Source organism: Nicotiana tabacum, chromosome 13 (genome assembly GCF_000715075.1).
Source record: "Nicotiana tabacum cultivar K326 chromosome 13, ASM71507v2, whole genome shotgun sequence".
Classification (NCBI taxonomy): domain Eukaryota; kingdom Viridiplantae; phylum Streptophyta; class Magnoliopsida; order Solanales; family Solanaceae; genus Nicotiana; species Nicotiana tabacum.
Window position 1 is genome coordinate 103,565,548 of NC_134092.1, and position 19,853 is coordinate 103,585,400.

Consider the following 19,853-nt stretch of genomic DNA (forward strand, 5'->3'; position numbering starts at 1 on the left):
ATGGACCAACAACCGTTTTTGCGGCTCCGCACCTGCGGAAAATCCATCGCAGGTGTGGCTTTCACTTAGCCTACACTTTTTGCTTTTGAGGACTACCGCTCGCTTCTGCGAGCCCGTTTCTGCGAAAGCTTGATGCACCTGCGATCCTCCTCAGCCCAGCTAAAAATCCGCTTCTGCGGAACATCGTCGCACGTACGGGTGCGCACCTGTGCCCAGGTGTCCGCACCTGTGAACTTTCCCCTGGCCGACCCTCTTCGCTTCTGCAATAACCTAATCGCACCTGCGTGTCCAAACCTTCGACCAACCCCACCGTAGGTGCGATGACACCGGAATTTCCGTTCTTTAGCAATCAATTAAGTCCAAAAATGAATCCAATTTCAAACCAAATAACACCTGGGGGCCCCAGGGCCCAACATACCATCAAGTCCTAAATCACATAACGGACCTACTAGAGGCCAAAAATCATATCAAATAACATTGATTCTATGAATCGCAACTCAATTCCAACCTATTGAAACCATGAACATCCAACTTCCAAAAATAACGTTGATTCATACCAAACCAACTCCGATTGACCTCAAATTTTGCACACAAGTCATAAATGACATAACAGACCTATTCCAACTTCACGAATCAGAATCCGACCTCGGCATCAATAAAGTCAACTCTCGGTCAAACTTCTCAACTTTCCAAACCTTCAACTTTCGTCAATTCAAGCCAAAATAACCTACGGACCTCCAAATCAATATCCGAACATGCTCATAAGTCCAAAATCACCATATGAAGCTATCAGAACCATCAAAACTCCATTCCGGAGTCGTCTATATAAAAGTCAAATTCCGACTAACTCTTCTAACTTAGACTTTCAACTTTGAGACTAAGTATTCCAATTCATTCTGAAACTCACCCGAAACCAAACCAACCAATCCGGCAAGTCACATAGCTACAATATGATATAGAGGAGGCAATAAATAGGGGAACGAGGCTATAATACTCAAAACGACCGGTCGGATCGTTATAGTAAGCAAGGAGCAACACTTGTTAAACTTGAAATTTTGCCATGGGGCGAGCGAGGTCAAAATTCAATAGTGATATTGAGGGCTCGTTTAGCCATATAAATGTTTTTCACTTTTTCGAAAAAATTCACTTGAAGTTAAATTTGGAATTTTCAAAAATTTTAAAAACTCCAAAAAACTGTTTTCTAATATTTTCATTTCAAATCACTCACAAAAATTCAAAAATCGCTCTAAATTGTATTCATGTTCAAATACAACTCTAATTTTCAAATACAATTTCCACTTGATTTTTTTTTTTTTTACTTTTATTTTTGAAATTTTGCCATTCTTATGTTCAAACGCTCACTAAAGCACTTATTTCTGTTATGCACCGGGTCAGGATGCAATATCTTTACTTGTTGAATCAGTCCTGCCCCAAACCAATATCTGACTTGCAGGTTAATCGGCTCGGCCCATTAAGACATTATTTAAAAAGAATAATGGGGTTCTTTAGCAAATACCCATGGGGTGATAAGTATTTACCCTGCCCTTCCCACTTTAGTTTCTCCTACCAATTCTTTTTAATATCCAACCAAATAAAGTCAAACTAAGCTACTATAAACCAAGTCAATTCAAGCCAAGTCAAGCCAATTCAAGCCAAAACAAAGCCAAGCCAAAATCAAGTCAAGCCAAGCCAAACAAAGCCAAACCAAATCAAGCTAAGCTAAAACAAAATGACTTAAAAAAAGTTGGGATGGGTGGGTAGGTATGGGTAATTAATTTTAATTGGGTAGGTATATATTGTAAATAGTTTTTAAATGGGTAGGAAAGAGTAATTATTTTAAGCTTAATGGGTATTTTACATAAATTGATCAAGCATAATTACACCTATTTAAAAAAAGACGAACTAAATTCATTTCCTAATAGCAAATATTATGCGAAATCCAATTTTCAAAACCCCATCTCTCCCTCTTTTCTCATTTTTCTTATGTATTGAAATAATAGCTGTAAAAATAGTCTAATTTAGTATGCTTCTCAAATTTTAAATTTTTTAATTTTTCTTTTATTTTTATTCTAATTGACTTCGTACGGTCATGTATTTTCAAGATCGTATATGTATAAAGTATGAAATTTTTATTATTTGTTAATTAACATATCTTGTGTTTGTTTCATTTTCTCCTTATATATTTCAAAATTTTAAGTTATAAAGTTCTAATTCAATTTGTTATAAATAGAATGTACATTTTTTTTAAAATTTCAAAACTCAAATTTGAAATATTAGTAAAAGCAAGTTTTGTGCTGGGTGCTTCGGAGCTCTCCAAGAGTCGTTGTGATTTTGGATATTGTGGCGCATAAGAGTTGAGAAGGTTGAGTGGGCTATGTATAAGATGAATAGGGGTAGAGTGACCAAGACTAAATACATGTGGAATTCAGAAGAATGCGAGTATGACAGGCATGGAATGGGCCACTGAGTTGTTTAACGTTATGTTTAGGACAAAGAAGATGCCTGAAGAGTGGAGGTGGAGTACGATAATTTCATTGTACAAGAACAAGGGATCTATCTAAAATTGAAATAACTATAGGGGTATCAAGAAGCTAAGCCATACTATGAAATTCTAGAAGAGGGTGGTAGAAGTGAGGGTGAAGCCATACTATGAAAGCCTTATTCGACAACCAGTTCGGATTCATACTGGATCGTTCGACTACGAAAGCCATTCACCTTTTAAGGAGATTGGTGGAGCAGTATAGTGAGATGAATAAGGACTTGTATATGGTGTTCATTAATCTGGAGAAAGCTTACGATAAAGCCCCGAGAGATGTTCTATGGAGATGTTTAGAGGTTAGAGGTATGGTTGTACTCTATATTAGGGTGATTAAAGGACATGTATTATGGAGTTAAGACCCGCATAAGGACAGTGGGCGAAGACTCAGAATACTTTCTAGTTATGATAGGGTTGCACCATGGATAAACCCTTAGTCCATTTTTATTTTACTTGGTGATGGATGCCCTGACAAGACACATTCAAGGGGAGGTACCACAATATATGTTATTTGCATATGACATACTTCTGATTGACAAGATGCAGGGTGGTATTAATGAGAGGCTGGATGTTTGGAGACAGATCCTAGAATCTAAAAATTTCAAGTTGAGTAAGACCAAGACAGAATATTTAGAGTGCAAGTTTAGCAGCATAACCCAGATATCAGACATGGATGTGGGGCTTGATACACAAGTCATCCCAAATAGAGAAATTTTGAAGTATCTTGGATTAGTTATACAAGAAAATGGTGAGATTGATGAGGATGTCACACATAGTATCGGAACGGAATAGATGAAATTGAGGCTTACTCCGGTGTTCTGTGTGATAAGAATGTGCCACTAAAACTTAAAGGTAAGTTCTACAACTGGTTAGACCGATTATATTGTATAGGGTAGAGTGTTGGTCAGTCAAGAACTCTCATATCTAGAAGATGAAAATAGTTAAAATAAAGATGTTGAGATGGATGTGCGGGCATGCAAGGTAAGAGATAAGGTTAGGAATGAGAATATTCGAAAAAAGGTAGGAGTGGCCCTCGTGGAGGCTAAGATGCAGGAGACGAGGTTGGGATAGTTCGGACATGTGAATAGGAGAAGCACATATTCTCCAGTTAGCAGGTGTGAGAGGTTGGCCTTGGTGGGTATAAGGAGAGGTAGATGTATGCCGAAGAAGTATTGGGGAGAGGTGATTAGGCAGGACACAACTGGAACTTATAGAGGACATGACCCTTGATAGGAAGGTATGTAGGTCGAGAATTAGAGTAAAACGTTAGTAGATAGTCGAGCGTTCTACTTTTTCCTTCTCGTACCGGTTGTTTTAATTTTAGTACAATATCTTTTTATTCTTAGATTGCTATCACTTCCTACTATTTGATTGCTATCTTTCACTTCGCTTTTCTTAATATCTAGTTGTTTTTATTGCTTTTTGCCACTACTTCAGCTCATCCTCTCTTTAGCCGAGGTTATAATGAAAATAACCTATCTGCCCTCCCAGGGTAGAAGTAAGATTTGCATACAATCTACCTTTTTCAGACCCCACCTGTAGAAATCTATAGAGTTTGTTATTGTTGTTGTTAGGAAAAGCAAGTTTTATATTGATGTGTTTAATCCAACTAATTTTTATTTTTCAAAGATTTTTATTTAACTATAATACAAAATTTAAAATATTAGATTTTTTCTTCTTAAGTTTGATTTGACCCATTAGGGCCGGGTTTAAGGGGTAAAAATTTGAGCAATTTATGCAAATATCCATTAAGCTTAAACTAATTAACTTTCTCTACCCATTTGAAAACTAGTTACAATATATACCTACCAAATTAAAACTAATTACCCAACCTACTTTTCTTACCCATTTGGATTAACATAGCTTGATTTGGCTTGGTTTGAATTGAATTGGCTTGGCTTGATTTGGTTTGGTTTGGCTTGGCTTGGCTTAGTTTTGGTAGCTTAGTTTGACTTTATTTGGTTGGAAGGGTTGGGCATTAAAAGAAAATGGGTAGAGGAAAAATTTTATGGGTAGGGCGGGTAAATAATTTATTGTGGGAGGGTATTTATAAAAGATCCCCTAAAAATTTCACGGGGTGCCCTATTTAGTCACCCATATTTAACTTGTACTAATTTTTTTTCTTCAAAAAATTTAACTAATAACTAATTTTTGGGTAACTTCATACGCTTTTCTCTTCTTCTTCTATGCTGCTTTCTTCTTCTCTGTATTCATGTCCCATGTATCCAGGAGCTTCATTGTTGCTTTCTTCTTCAATGTATTCATGTCCCATGTATCCAAGAGTCGTTCTGTTTCTTCTTCTTCTTCTTCTTCTTCTTCTTTTAGATTTGTTGTTGTTTTGACTATTTGATGATTGAGATTCTTTATATTATTTGAAAGTTATGCTTCAAATTTGAGCGTATTTGAAGTAAATTTGAGCATTGAATCGTGTGTTGGATTATTAAAATTTGACGAACAAGTTTATATTTTAGAATTTAAGATTCGATTTTTCGAAGTTGCATTGAAGAGATAGAACCACTTAAAATTTGAATTTTCTGAGGCAGCATTGAATAAATAAAAGAACTTAAGATCTAATTTCTGAAGTTGCGTTGAAAATATAGAACTGCTTAATATCCGATTTTTTAAAGTTGCATTAGAAAAATAAAAGAACTTCACATCCAATTCTGAAGTTGCATTGAAAAGATGGAAGAACTTCATATCCAAGTGCGTAAATTTTGTCAATTTTTTGTGCAATACAGGTATAACTTCATTGGCAGCCCCAAAAGTGGGTATCTATGAACTTCTTCCATTCAAGGGTTAGGAGTTCAAGGGTCGGGCCGGGTCAAGAGGTTTTGGTTCACGAGTCGGACTCAGACCAGCTCTTGTTAGAAAGTGAACCAAACAAATTCGGTTAAGGACCCACATGCCAAAAATTAATGGCTCATTTAACAGGTCTAGTGCCAAGTTCAAGACTCCTTGAAAAACATTTGCTATCTCATAAAAGGTTAGTCTTTTTAGCTCTCTTTTTTTTAAAAAAAAATTCCTTTCATTTTTCCTCTCCACTTCATCAGATCGATTCATGTACACTTTTTTTCTTTCTTTTTTCCTTTCCAGTGGAGATGGTGTTGCATCAGGGATCGGCTCTTAGCCCGTTTTTATTTGCCTTAGCGTTAGAGGTGCTGACACGACACATACAAGGGGAGGTGCCATGGTGTATGCTATTTGCTGATGACATAGTCTTGATTAACGAGACGCGAGATGGAGTTAATGCTAGGTTGGAAGTTTGGAGACATACACTGGAATCTAAGGGTTTCAAGCTAAGTTGGTCAAAAACTGAGTACTTGGAGTACAAGTTTAGTGATAATATGCATGAAAAAGGAGTGGAAGTGAAGATTGGTACTCAAGTTGTCCCCAAAAGAGATAGTTTCAAGTATTTTGGGTTTATTATTCAAGGCAACCGGGAGATTGACAAGGATGTTACTCATCGTATTGGAGTGGGTTGAATAAGAAAGAGATTCGCCTCGGGGGTTTTGTTTGATAAGAATGTGCCACCTGGACTTAAGGGCAAGTTCTCTAGAGTGGTGGTTAGATCGACTATGTTGCATGTGGCTGAGTGCTGGCCCGTCAAGAAGTCCCATGTCCAGAAGTTGAAAGTAGCCGAAATAAAGATGTTGAGATGTATGTGTGAACATACCAGGAAAGACATGATTATGAATGAAGTTATTAGGGACAAGGTAGGAGTGACATATGTGGAGGACAAGTTGCGGGAATCGAGACTGAGATAATTCAGACATGTGAAGAGGAGAGACATAGATGCTCCGGTTAGGAAGTGTGAGAGGTTGTCCATGGCGGGTCTGAGAAAGGGAAGGGGTAGGCCGAAGAAGTATTGGGGGAGGTAGTTAGGCAAGACATGTCATTGCTCCAACTTACCAAGGATATGACCCACGATAAAAATGTGTGGAGGTCGAGGATTAGGGTTGTAGGTTGACGGATAGTAGTGTGTTCCTCTTAAGCTTACCAGTTGAACTTGGACTATTTTGTTATTATCTTATTCATGGTTTTTTACTATTATTTGTTGTATCATTCACGCCGTTATCATAATACACTGTTGTTACTATTGCTTGCTATTTGTTACTTTATCTCCATTGTTCCTTGAACCGAGAGTCTATCGAAAACAACCGCTCTATCTCTATAAGGTAGGGGTAAGGTCTGTGTACACACTACTCTCCCCAAACCCCATTTATAGAAATATACTGGGTTTGTCTTTGTTGTAACCTTTTCTTCTATCTCCCATTTATCTTATTAGACCATAGGTTCAACCTCCTTTTGCTTTTCGTTTTCTAATACATTTTTAGACAATATTATTCGATTAATTGTACAAATAATATATCTGATAACATTAGTGAAATAAAATACAAATTTAAATTAATCAAAAAATATACATTTTGGATAAGTTATTTCATAAAATATTAGATTTTTCACATTACTTGATATTATGATCAAGATAAATATTATATTAAAATTAGTGATGCAGATTTAAAATTTTGGATCTGCTGGGACTTGGGTAAACCTTGTTTTGGTTTTTGACCAGTGAACTATGCTAATTATATATCAAGAACTATAATTTAAAGAGGCAAATAATGGGTTAAAAAAACAATAGACCTGACCTTGAAGTATAGATTTTCAAATCTGTATAACCAAAATTCCAAGTTCCCAACTAACGACATCTTGCGAATAACTGAACTAATTCTTGTGGCAAAAGCCACCAAAACGGTGCCGTGTACACCTCGCCTTCCTCATTAGACTTCCATGAACCCCAGTCCCTTGTAGCTGATATTCAGTAGAAAAGAATATAGCACAAAATGGTGCTTAACCCCTACAATTTCTTGCCCCAGAAGTTTCAGTTCTAAGATACCCAGTTTTATTTTAGTCCCTTTACTTCTCATATTTTGTCAAGTTAGTGCTAATACAAAAATGCAAGTGCCCAGGTTTCTCTTGAATTCTAAGAATCGCTCTATACAGACCCTGAATCCGTACAAAAGGTAATTAGCTGCATTTTGTATAATCTGAACAGTGTTGAAAGTTTGTGGGTTTTGTCTTGTTGAATTTTTATGGCTTTGATCTTTTATGAGCATTTTTAATGTCGTTGAATTATGGATTGTGGAAATGTTATAGGATTTAATTATTCTTTATTTTAAAATCCAAACCATGTGATAAATTCAGATATGCTTCGTGTGTTAAATTCAAATATGCTTTTGTAGTATGATAAATTTAAATATGCTTTGTGTAGTGTGGCTAATTCAAATATGCTTTGGGTAGTGTGTTAGTATGTTAATAATCTACTTAGATTTTGAAAATGACGCGACGTAGTGGATGAAAATTTGTGAGAAGAAAGTTCCCTTGATGAACCTTAACTCTTAACACTATGATTGCTAGTTGAAAATTCTCCAGTTTCACTTTCTTAGCAAACCCTAGAAATGATGCCCCTCCTATTTTCACCAAGACCAAGCATAGCAATATGAGAGAACAAAATGTTACTGTTGAAAGCTCTAACTGTGATTATTCTTGATGTTTGGTTGAAGAATTGGAGAAATGAATTTTTGATGAACACACTGGCTCTAGTGTTCTGTTGCATTCAATATTGGTTGACTTGGAGCTAGTAACATCTATCTCCTAAAACATGAATGATAGGAATATTAATGCTGAGAATACCTCTCTCTGCAAAGAAGATAGTGAAAATAAAACAGAATTTGAAGTATCTGGGCAAAAATCCAATCGTATGACTTGTAAACACAGGGGAAGTATAAGTGACATTACCGTTAAGGTTGCTTTTAGATTTGATTTGGACTACAAGATGACTTACTAAAGTTCCTTTGGATGCACGTTTGTGGTTAAGGAGTCTTGTAGACTTAAAACTGGTCTAACCCAATGAGTCACTTGTGGTGTCTTGGGTTAATGAGTTTCAATTGATAGCACAGGAGGCTGTCTTGGTTAAGATAGATTAAACAAGAGACTTGGAGGACACCTTATAAGGAAACTTGTGAAGTTTCGATTTATGTGTAACTCTTAGTTGACCTGTTCCACTATGTAGTTCTTACAGTGGCCAACTTTCACTTTCTAGTTTTCCCTTAGGGATTTTGCTAGTTGTAAGTTTGTAAGATCCAACACGAAATTTGATTTTGACTAAATGATTAGTAGCAACATTAATCAGGAAAGTAATGGAGAAACTATAAGTCTAAAAGGTAGCAAATGATTACTACCGCTTCACAAAGAGCTAAGTTGGGGGGAACCTTGATCTTTTGTTTGCAACAAAGAAAGAGGGCGAGGATTGTTTCATGGCACGTCAAAAAGATTCTGTAGGCTTCCAATCTTCAGAAGCTTGATGTGGAGAATGCCTTAAAGTAACTCTCCATCAGATTGAGCTTTTGTAGGATTTGTGGCTCATTCAAGGTTGTAGTTATGCTCGTGCACATTTATAGCCTGTTTAGAGTGCGACAACTTCATTATGTGACTGTAAAGTATGGCAAAAGAGATGACTCTTCACTGTTGTGAGCTTGACGTGTTTAAAATAGGGAAATATATGTGGAGCTTCTTTGCTTATAAATTTTGCAGAGAATGAACATTTTGAATGCATAAGATGTATCTATGAGGAGAGATGCATTACCACGTGAGTGATAAAAATGAAATTGAGTCATGAATAATTTTTTCGAAGTTTACTTGCAAGAATCCTGGCAAAAGAATCTAAAATATGCAAGAAGAGACACTCTATCTAGAGTCATCACTTCAATTGAAATTGGAACAAATTGTTTAAGTTTTATTCCTAAAGAAAGTTATGTTGTATTCTTGATGCAAAATCAAGCCCCAGTAGGTAGGGGTGGGCATAGTTTGGGCAAACCCGAAATACAAACCGAAATCCGAATGAAAGGGCAAATAAAAAAGAGAAAACAGAAATGAGAAAAGATTCAAATACATGTAGAAGAGAAAGGGTAAAAGTAAACCATTTCATTTTCAAATTCTGGAGTGTATTGCAATTTTTCTGATTACTTGTTTCATGTGTAGGTTTATCACACCTAAGCACTTCCATTCATCCAGCTGCATGAGATCTGGTAGAAAGACTAATGATCAGCCTTTATTAACTGGATCATCCTCAACTTCAAAATCTTGGAACCCTTATATATTAGTATTGCATTTGAACTCCATTTTCCTACTGAATGTTGCTTTGTGACTGTAATGCATGTGCTCTGTGCATTTGTCTTTGCCTCCTTTAACGTAAATGTCTTCATCTTATTTCTACTTTTGCAGCCTGGAGCTCTTTTGGGGGGATTCGGTGGACTGGTCCTTTTTCTTCATTATAATGATGAAAGGAGAGCAATTCCAAAAGGTGGGGGCTCCGGAATATTTTTGGTCAAAACTCTATAAATTGAACCTGACCTTGGAACTACTTTTATGTGTCTTTCGATCTACTATGTCTCAATCACTTATGTGCCTTTGAATGTGGTGTAATCCTCTTTCAGAATGTGACATTTCATAGAAGACATGACAATATTGACGAGTCCGTATATTGTACAGCATCTGTACCTGAACAGATGTACTGACAGTGCTTGAAAATATCATACATCCTTTATTAAAAGTGGTTATCAGCCTTTGTTTAACAATTGAGCGCAAGAACTAAAGCCTCTTTTGATTGCTAAACTTCCATCTACCAGAACTACAGTCTAAGTGGTATTTTCTTCCCGGAGTCCGGCTTATAATTGAGCCAAAAAGAGGCATAATGAGCTCGTTGATAGACTTCTCATGGCAATCTCAGTGTCTTTTCTAGTTTAAACATAAGAATTCGTAGAACTATCCTCCTCTCTACTTATTTTTTTCTTATCAGAAAGTGATGATATGTTCGTCCACTTGAATCATGCTTTTTATGGAGCATGTAAATTTTAATAAATATAAAGCTTCACTCGTTTCAGGTCAAGGCGAGAAATTTGAAAGAAGTGCAATCCAAGGGCCAATAATTGGAGGCCCCTTCAGTTTAATTGATACAGACGGTCGTGTTATAACGGAGCGCAACTTGCTGGGAAACTGGGTTCTTCTCTACTTTGGTTATACTTCATCTCCTGATGTTGGTCCAGCAGAAGTCCAGAAGATGGCTAAGGCTATTGATATTCTAGGTTCTACTCAGTTTCTTTGAATAGAAATGATATTTTCTTATTTACTGACTTATGTTACTGATGTAGTAATTTCCTTTTTGCTTTGTGGTCCTTTTTGCTTAACTTAAACAAGGGTCAAAACAGGACCTTAAAATTCTCCCAGTATTTGTCACAATTGATCCTCAACGTGATACGCCTTCACAACTTCGAGCTTATCTTAAAGGTCTGCATCTAGCCTCTCTGATCTCTTTCTCTCTCCAGGTTCTGGAATGGATGTCTTACTGAAAGAATTGTGGAAAGAGATCCTACAAGGGGTCGTGGGTTTGAAGAGAAAGGGATTCAATCATATAGTTGTCCTTTTATTTGATGTTTATTTCTACACTTTATTTTTGGTAATTTTATTTGCATGAAATGCAGAGTTTGACCCAAGAATAATGGGATTAACTGGACCGGTTACTGCTGTTAGACAGATGGCACAAGAATACCGAGTGTACTTTAAGAAGGTTGACGAAGAAGGAGATGATTATCTGGTGGAATCTTCTCACAACATGTAAGCCTTAAGTCCTATATTGTCATACATGCAGCATTCTCAAGGAGAATAAACTCTTTCAGTTTTTTTTTTTACTTGCGCTACAGCAGTTTTCCCAGAGTATAAATGGTTATTGATGTAATAGGTATTTGGTGAATCCAAAAATGGAAGTAGTTAGATGCTTCGGTGTGGAATACAATGGGGAGGAACTGTCGAATGCAATTGTCAAGGAGCTAAAGAAGGCCGAAACATAGTGATACTTTGGGTGAATTTGGCAGATTAAGTAAGTCTTGCTTTGGTTAGGTTCTTATATCACCCATACATCTCTTCAGCATCATATTCAATGGTCTAAGTGTCGTACTTTGTTTATTTGTTCTAGATGTACAACTTCAATTCACAAAATAAACACAAGTGCCAATAACTTTATTTGTCCTTTCTTTTAAAAAGAATCTTGTTTGTCGTCTGTTGCTGTCTCCAGCTCTTCTCCAATTCTTTTGTTAAATGTTGCATTATCATCCTCTCGGCCAATCTATGGCTAAGATTTCAGTTATCTGCATACGACCCAACAAGTATTAATTATAAAGATAGTGAACTAGTGACGAAAATCCTGCTAAATTTTGTCAATAATGGAAACATACACAGACACACACAAAGGGAAAAGATAGCTATTATATCATAAGGTGTTCCTGCCAAGAAAAGAAGTGCACGAAAAATTCATGAGACATTATTTGTATGAGGGCTCCATTAAGTCACATATTGGTTATGGAACTAGTTTTATAATTATGAAACCCATATGAGAGACGACATGGGATTAGGCTTAAATATTCTGTTCCTCCCAATAATGATGCTGCCAGTTTCTTTATTGCTTTGTTTTGATTTAGTCTAGTTTTACATTTTACTGTAAAAGAAGTTCAAGAACAAGGTTGATCCATATGTTCTTTTTTCTATTTAAAGAAAATAAAAAAAAATAAAAAAAAATCAACAAAATGGTTTATTGTCCCAAATGTGATGGCTACTTAAATTCTATCATAACTGCTATAGCAGATAGCTTTTAGCTTGTAGAACACGGTTTTTTCTTTTTTCCTGACAAATATAGTGGATAAAATGGTCTGTCTCAAACCTTGACATTGGGGGTCCAAGTCACCAAGTGAGCAAAGTGGGAAATAACCACTCTTGACTCCTACATATAGTGGGGTCTAGCGCTGGGGTTTAGTATATCAAAAGAAAAGAACAGAAAAAGAGTTGGCTGCCGAATGAAAGTTAAGCCACGAATTGATTAAGATTTTGACGCGGAATTACTTAACAAATGAATTGGGAATCCTCCAAATGGTTAACGAATTGGAAAGCAGCCAGATCCTCAGTTTTCTGCTGTCACAGTCGCAGAAGAGCATTGTATACTAATTTTTTATCTTCTTTGTGTGCTCCATTTTAAATTACCATGTACCGTGCAGCTTGAGAGAATTTGAATAACTAGTCGAATTTAGCATATGAGAGGTACCAAGTAGAGTAGGCCAGTGTATCAATCCTATAATCCATTTCGCTCTATTTGGAGCTGCTATAATAAACCGACGTGACGTGTATCTAGGAGAGTATGTCTGGACATACATTATTACGAGGATTCAGAATGAATTGATTACACTGTCTATCAACCTAATGTAACTTTCCTCTTTTTTCTGTGTTTGGGACCAACAATGTGAGCTCACATAGAATACGAAGCTTACATGGCGAAGTTGATGGAATGATTTATGCATGGCCATTATTTTGGAGATGCAATCTCCTAATACCTGCTTCTTTGTGATATTTTTGCTTGAACCCTTAATATGTTTATTTGTTCTTTCTGGTGAAGTATACCTATCTTCACCCTAGTTTATTGAATTTTAACTGAATTCTTGATTATGCAAATTGTACAATGTGACATTTTTTTCCGAAGTGATTTTGGAGGGTGTTTTTGGTTGGGGGAAGGGGGTTGAATCAGGGAAGGGGCTGTCTAGAGCTTCTATAGTAAGTCCATGAGAGGGGCCAGAGTGTTTCAAACCCTCGGTGTTATATGGTTAACATGTCAAGTTGTTTCAGTGAAATGCTTATGCTTGTACGGATTTTATACGTTCTCACTTTTAACATTTACATGTCCCTCAACAGGTGCATGTTGTTTCTGAGCAGCCAGACGTTCAATTTTGGTCCATCATCCTGGACTTTTATCTGAGTTTGCTGAGGTGGTCTAATTGTCTGTCAACAATTTAGTTGTTTAGAAAAAGTTTTAAACAGAAATTTCTCTGATGCTAAGATGTCAGATGCTGGAAAAAACTAGCAATCCTTCAGATAAAGCAAATTGGTTATGATACATTTTCTCTGAGAGATTGTTAATTCTTCTATTATCCTCTCCGTTCCCTTTCAAAATTGGTAATACCTGTTCCCACTTCCCACCTCTTTCTGTTCTGGGCCTAATGAATTTTGACTTGGTCGATGGGTAATGCAAAGTAGGTGGTTGTTTGGTTGCATAGTGGCCTCTATAATAAATTGAGAGTAGACACATTCAAGTTTGAAAACATTAACTGACGAGGACTTTGGTGTTGCACAAGCAGTAACTTCTTGAATGGTTTTTGGGCATGAATTTCAGCCCCGTTGTTGACAAAATAGCTGATGTTTTACACCGTTCTGTTGGCTTAGGAGAACAAAAAGGGAAGCGGTCAATGAAATTGAAAACAGTAAAATATGAAATTCAGGCGGTGGTAAAACATGCAGACAATTTTGGAAATAAGATAAGCTTTTAAATCAGAATGAATTGATGGATGTGATCGAAGTTTGATTTTTGAGATTTTATCTCCTACTGTATATCTTTCTCACGGAATGGCTTGGATATGCCATAATAAAGTATGTCCCAAAGAGAAAGGCACTTTATTATTTTAGGGAGTTAAATAAAATTTACTTCAACTACTGTTTTTTCAAAATTTCTAAACACAGAATTAACGTAAAGTCAATTTCACGTAGTTCTTTTGGTATATTTGTTGACGGTTTAAAAAACTATTGACATTTAATGAGAGAAAAGCAGCTTAAGAAGGGAGCTGAGTCAAACTCGGTGATAATGTTACTATTTGCTCTTTTTTTTTTCAATGAGAAAAATATAATTTTTTTTTGACCATTTAAAGACGAGGACAAAAAGTAATGCAAAGAGTAGGTCGATCTATGTTCCAAATCCTTCGATTACAAAACAGCTGGCTACAATACGTGAGCTGCTCGAAGTCTCCTACGTGAACTCCTCTCCCAAATTGGAATTTGTTGAAACTATTGTATTCTAACGGCGTGACATTTGAGTATTTGGACAAAAAAAAGAAAAGAATAGAAGAAAAGAGAAGAATGAGAGAATGAAATAAAAGATTCTTCGAAGAAAGTGGGTGTAATAAATAGCCTTCAAATTATTTTTCTTCTAAATATCTTGAGATCCTCCTTTGTTCCATGACCGGGTCTTTTGGTCTCCCCTTTGACACCACAAATACCAAACCAACACAAATTAACAATTTTAATTTTAACCAAACACAAAAGCAGAAAAAAAGTTTGAAAGAAAAGGTGTTGAAAAATTCCCTTTGCATACATTCATCATTACTACTACTATAATTTTTGTCATTTACCCCCTAAAAAAGTTACTTAATTATTTCTTTTCTTTTCCTATCATTTTTCACATACCATTTCTCTTCCCCTCTCTCGTGCAATCATTCCATATCCATCTTTCCTCTACTAGAAAGAGAGAGAAAGAAAACCAAAAAACAAAAAAGAAAGATATTACTATTGTTTAAGCCAAGCACTCCAGGAGATCATATAGGAACAAACAGATTTTGACAATTATGAACTCCTCTCCTGGGGGGCATTAACCATTTTTGTACCTTTGCATCTTACCCCACAATCAATCTCCTTTCTCTTTCTTTATACAATTTCTAAATGCAATAACTTCTTTTTATGTACATGGGTCCTTCATTTTCTATGTACAAGTTCTCTGTTTCTTCCTTGGCCTACAAGTCTTTTGTCTTTATATTTTTCATCTTGTCTTTCTTACATAAGAAGCTCCTTCATAAGTATTTTTCCAAGACTTGTGCATGTGTTTGTCACATTGCACCTATTTCTTGATCACCAGTTTCTATCAAAAGAAATCCAAGAAAACATTGAAACATATCTCAATTACATCAAATATGGGAGACATTTCTCCTGAAAAGAAAACAGGTTGTGGCCTGTTAAATGCTGTTTTTGGAAGGAGAAACATTTGGACAAGAAGATCAACATCCACAGGCTCACTTCCTACACAAGATACCAACAATGTTAACAATGTAACAAGATCTTCTAGTACTCAAAATTCTAAAAGGCATCGCAATGGTTCCCACGAGGCATTTTTAGACTCTCGTGAGAATCAATCGGAGAAACAAGCGGACAGGATCATTCCAAGGCCTAATCCAAACCAATCCAAGGCCGCGATAGGAGCAGCAGCAGCAGCTCAGAATAAAGCTAACTCTCAAACTGCACCTATTCACAATCAACAGAAAAATGGTCAGGTGGTACAGGGATATAATAATCAAGGAAGAAAAGTACCTCAAGCCGCCACAGGGATATCAGGGGAGCTTGAAACCATGATCCAGGATCATCAAAGATCAAAGGGTGCTAATACATTAGTCCGTGCATCGTCGAGCAATGTGATGTTGTTTGGAAATTTGGGTAATATTAGGCAGCAAGGTGGGAGCAATGGTACTGCTTCCACAACAACTTCAACAGCTAATCATGTTCTTGATTATTTACCAAGAACTGCTAAAGAAGAACCAACAATACCAGCACCACAGAATAATGGGAAATATTCGACGAGTGTTATGGGAAATGTGGTGAAGAAACAGGGCGATCACGAGCAGGGGAAAACAGGCGCTTCTGTTTCCCTTTGCCGTGCACTTTCCACAAGAATGGACCCTGAGCAATTGAAGATTCTTGGAAATGAGGATTACAAAAATGGGAGATTTGCTGAGGCTTTGGCTTTGTACGATGCTGCAATTTCCATTGATCCTAATAAGGCTTCGTATCGAAGCAACAAATCCGCTGCTTTGACCGCTTTAGGAAGGCTCCTTGAAGCTGTTTTTGAGTGCAGAGAAGCTATCACAATTGATCCTCATTATCAAAGAGCTCATAATCGTTTAGCCACTCTATCTGTCAGGTAAATGCAAATTATTATTTTTTTGTGCTAATTTTCATTGTAAATTTCATAATCCCTTAGTTTTATAATTTTGGAGATTGCTATGCTTTTTTGTGTTTAGATTAGGAGATGCAGAGAAGGCTATGTATCATTACAAACAAGCAGGAGCAGAAGCTGATCCTGATGTGGTAACAAAGGCTAAAAATATTCAAATTCATCTCAACAAGTGTACTGAGGCCAAGAGGCAAAGAGATTGGAACACTATTTTAAAAGAAACTGCCCTCGCCATATCGGCTGGTGCTGATTCTGCACCTCAGGTTATTTTCTTTACTTATTAAACCACAAGAATTTGCTATTATTTTCTTTAAAAAACATGCTAATTTTTGTTCTTGATTGGAAAAAAAAAAGATATTTGCTTTGAAAGCTGAGGCGATGGTGAAGCTCCATAGATACCATGAAGCAGATCAAACTCTGAAGAGTGGTCCGAATTTTGATTTTGACGAATGTACAAAATTCTTTGGCCCAATTGGCAATGCAGGCTTGCTAGTCATTCAAGCTCAAGTTCACTTGGCTGCTGGCAGGTTAGTATTCTTGTTTTAAAAATTTTCGTTTTTTTTTTACTTTGGAGGGAAAAGGAACTATTCAAAGTTTTCAAACCATTCAATATTTCACCCCCATTTCCCTTAAATAAATGATAAAGTGGATTTATGTTACCTAGAGATGCCAATGACAAGATTTGAGACAGAAATGGAATATTGGATAATTATAGAGAAAGAAAGTGTTTTATTTATTTAGCTAACAACTCTAAAGGGAAAACCGTGTAGGAGAAAAGCGAAACCAAAAGATGAGTACTTGAGTATGGATTTGGTCCTTAGGTGCAATTTGACATATGCAAATCACTCTGAATCAACATTCCTACTTGCCATTTTTTTTCAATTCCTACTAATCTTTCTTTTGGACTCTTAGTTTGATCCAGCCAAATTTACCTATTCATTCACTTTATAAGACAAAATCAAACAAGCTTTGAAAATTGATCTTAAGGATTTAAACATATTGTTTATTTATTATTAATGTATTACTGATTATATGCCTCCATCCCTCTGTGGACGATCGTCTTATATAATATACAAAACAACACAATCTCAATTTCAAACTAGTTTGAGTCAATTATGTACAGACAAATTATTTTTCAGTAGTTACTCGTTGGCTAATAATAGTTATGATAATAACGACGTGATAGGATCGACGATGCCCTAGCAGCGGCTCAACGAGCAGCCCAGCTAGATGGGAACAACAAGGAAGTAAATACGGTAACTAGGAGGACAAGAGCAGTAGCGAGTGGTAGAACAAAGGGCAATGAGCTGTTCAAAGCTGGAAAATATGCAGATGCTAGTATTGCTTATGGAGAAGGACTAGACCATGACCCATACAACTCAGTCTTATTGTGCAATAGAGCAGCTTGTCGATCAAAACTTGGCCAATTTGAGAAAGCACTTGAGGATTGCAATGCTGCCCTTATTGTCCGACCATCTTTCACCAAGGCTAGGTTGAGGAAGGCAGATTGTTATTTTAAGGTGATTTCTAATTTTCTTTATGCTTTGACATGACTAGTTAGTTAGAATTTTATTCAAATAATCATGAAATGACATTTCCATGTATAGTACTATATATATACTCAAAGATTGGTTGACCTATTAGTTCAACATATATATTCAACGAATCATAATTTAGGCCTGTTTGGTAGCCAGAAGACACTTTTAACTTCTCTAATTTTGCTTTAAGAAAAGAATATATACTTGTGTCGTGAACCATTAGCCCTTTGAAATTTGTTCTTTTGACCAAATGGCTGATTAATTACTCACCCAATCACAACACTATGCTACCAGATTTCACGTATTCTTTCGGTCACATTTATGTGACGCATTACTATTTGAGAAATTAAATTGTTTTTTCTTCTTTTACATGATTTTTTCAATATTTTGTTTTATTTCTAGATATAAAAGTATCGATTTATATATATATTTTATATATTTTTAAATATTTAATTTTTATTTTAAATATTTAAGTTTTAATTTAAAATGATGGTAAAATGTAGATGCTTCCATTCTCGTAATCTAGATATATTATTCTTTTTGGAACAATCGGACCCCTGAACAAATTAGCTGGTGCTCAATGTGTTGAACACGAATAATTAGTAAAAAATCATAGTTGACCCTTAATCTATGATTGGGAATTTATTTGATCATTTATTTTTCCTTTAAATAATAATTGACGATAATGTGCATTATTTTATGTGTCATATGTATATATATACCAGATGGGAAAATGGGAAGCATGCATACAAGAATGTGAAACGTTGATAAAGGAAACACCAGAAAATGAGGAAGTGGGACAGATGATTAAGGATGCCCAACAACAGCTAGCTCAAGAAAGGAGGAAGTAATTAGCAAAAGACGTGAAGAGCATGAACATATTATATGGTTGTCCTTAATTTGTCAATCTCCATAATAAATTCACAAGGTGGTGGATGAGAGCTCATTACTAGAATATTGATAGTCCAAGAATCATATTTGAATGATATCCTCACTTGTTTTCCTATTCCAATCCCACCACAAAAGGAAAAAAAGGTGAAAAATAGTAAGAACACCATAATGAGGAAAAAGTGGAGTGGGAGGGATTAAGAGAAGGTTACATAAGGTCTTTTAGGGAACAAGAAATTAAAAAAGAGAAGGGAGAAGACGAAAGGATTAAAGGTTTGAGTTACAAACTAGGATTGGTAGGATATATTGACTCATCTCATTAGGCAAAAGAAAAAGAAAAGAAAGGAATTCATTAGGGTGCTTTGAAAAAAATTAAAGCACTATGGATTTTAGTGAATGAGAACAATTCTTTACCATTTATTGCATTTTCTTAATATGTAATTATTTTGTTTAAGATGGTCGACTTGGCTTTTTTTCCATTTTTACTATCCTTATCGTTGCTTTTCTTCCCTTAAAGTTTGTTAAAAGCAAATAAATTTCTGAACAATCATTATTCGATAAAATATAGTGCAAGGGGTCCTTCTAATTATATTCATTAATTAAAGTGCATCACAGCTAAGTTAAAGTTGTTTCAAGATTATGTAAAGTGAGCTAAACTAAAAGTAATTTTTCTCAAACTTGTCGGATTGGTAAGAACTAGAAATTCTAGCTAATAAAATTTACTTTTACTATTTATAGTTGTGGGTCTCATCAACCAAACACCATGATCGAGAAGAATAAATAGAAAATTATGGATATCTTTTGGCCCCTCCACCTATAATGCTTAATCTCTCTTTCGATATCTCCATCTCTTTAAGGGTGAACCTTTTTCAAAGTTAGCAAGTTAAACAAGTCTTCAGAATAATTTACTAAGGTTTTCTATATCAACATCCTAGTGTGACGTTAATCTTAATTGATGTACGAAAACTTCGATAGACAGGCATATGAGCACAATTGGAATGCCCATACTACACGAAAATTTAATTTC

General features: G+C 35.8%; 2 protein-coding genes across 2 annotated transcripts; both read left to right on the forward strand.

Moving 5' to 3' along the window:
- Nucleotides 1-7,347: 7,347 nt before the first annotated feature.
- LOC107782826 (protein SCO1 homolog 2, mitochondrial-like) lies at nucleotides 7,348-13,526 on the forward strand. Its single transcript, XM_016603762.2, has 8 exons — nucleotides 7,348-7,557; nucleotides 9,575-9,695; nucleotides 9,818-9,896; nucleotides 10,477-10,677; nucleotides 10,790-10,879; nucleotides 11,074-11,206; nucleotides 11,331-11,468; nucleotides 13,325-13,526. The coding sequence occupies exons 1-7, from the start codon at nucleotides 7,490-7,492 to the stop codon at nucleotides 11,437-11,439; spliced, it is 801 nt and encodes a 266-aa protein (XP_016459248.1). The 5' UTR covers nucleotides 7,348-7,489; the 3' UTR covers nucleotides 11,440-11,468; nucleotides 13,325-13,526.
- Nucleotides 13,527-14,716: 1,190 nt separating this feature from the next.
- LOC107782825 (TPR repeat-containing thioredoxin TTL4-like) lies at nucleotides 14,717-19,289 on the forward strand. The gene is made up of 5 exons (XM_016603760.2): nucleotides 14,717-16,367; nucleotides 16,468-16,663; nucleotides 16,755-16,927; nucleotides 17,587-17,920; nucleotides 18,664-19,289. The coding sequence occupies exons 1-5, from the start codon at nucleotides 15,274-15,276 to the stop codon at nucleotides 18,787-18,789; spliced, it is 1,923 nt and encodes a 640-aa protein (XP_016459246.1). The 5' UTR covers nucleotides 14,717-15,273; the 3' UTR covers nucleotides 18,790-19,289.
- Nucleotides 19,290-19,853: the final 564 nt, after the last annotated feature.

What these genes read in the sequence shown, in the direction of transcription:
- LOC107782826 (XM_016603762.2), top strand. Translation starts at nt 7,490, where the DNA reads ATGCAAGTGCCCAGGTTTCTCTTGAATTCTAAGAATCGCTCTATACAG. An exon ending in AAGGAGAGCAATTCCAAAAG is followed by an intron (nt 9,897 to 10,476) that starts GTGGGGGCTCCG and finishes CACTCGTTTCAG; the next exon opens with GTCAAGGCGAGAAATTTGAA. An exon ending in ACTTCGAGCTTATCTTAAAG is followed by an intron (nt 10,880 to 11,073) that starts GTCTGCATCTAG and finishes CATGAAATGCAG; the next exon opens with AGTTTGACCCAAGAATAATG.
- LOC107782825 (XM_016603760.2), top strand. Translation starts at nt 15,274, where the DNA reads ATGTGTTTGTCACATTGCACCTATTTCTTGATCACCAGTTTCTATCAA. An exon ending in TTAGCCACTCTATCTGTCAG is followed by an intron (nt 16,368 to 16,467) that starts GTAAATGCAAAT and finishes TTTTGTGTTTAG; the next exon opens with ATTAGGAGATGCAGAGAAGG. An exon ending in GTGCTGATTCTGCACCTCAG is followed by an intron (nt 16,664 to 16,754) that starts GTTATTTTCTTT and finishes GAAAAAAAAAAG; the next exon opens with ATATTTGCTTTGAAAGCTGA.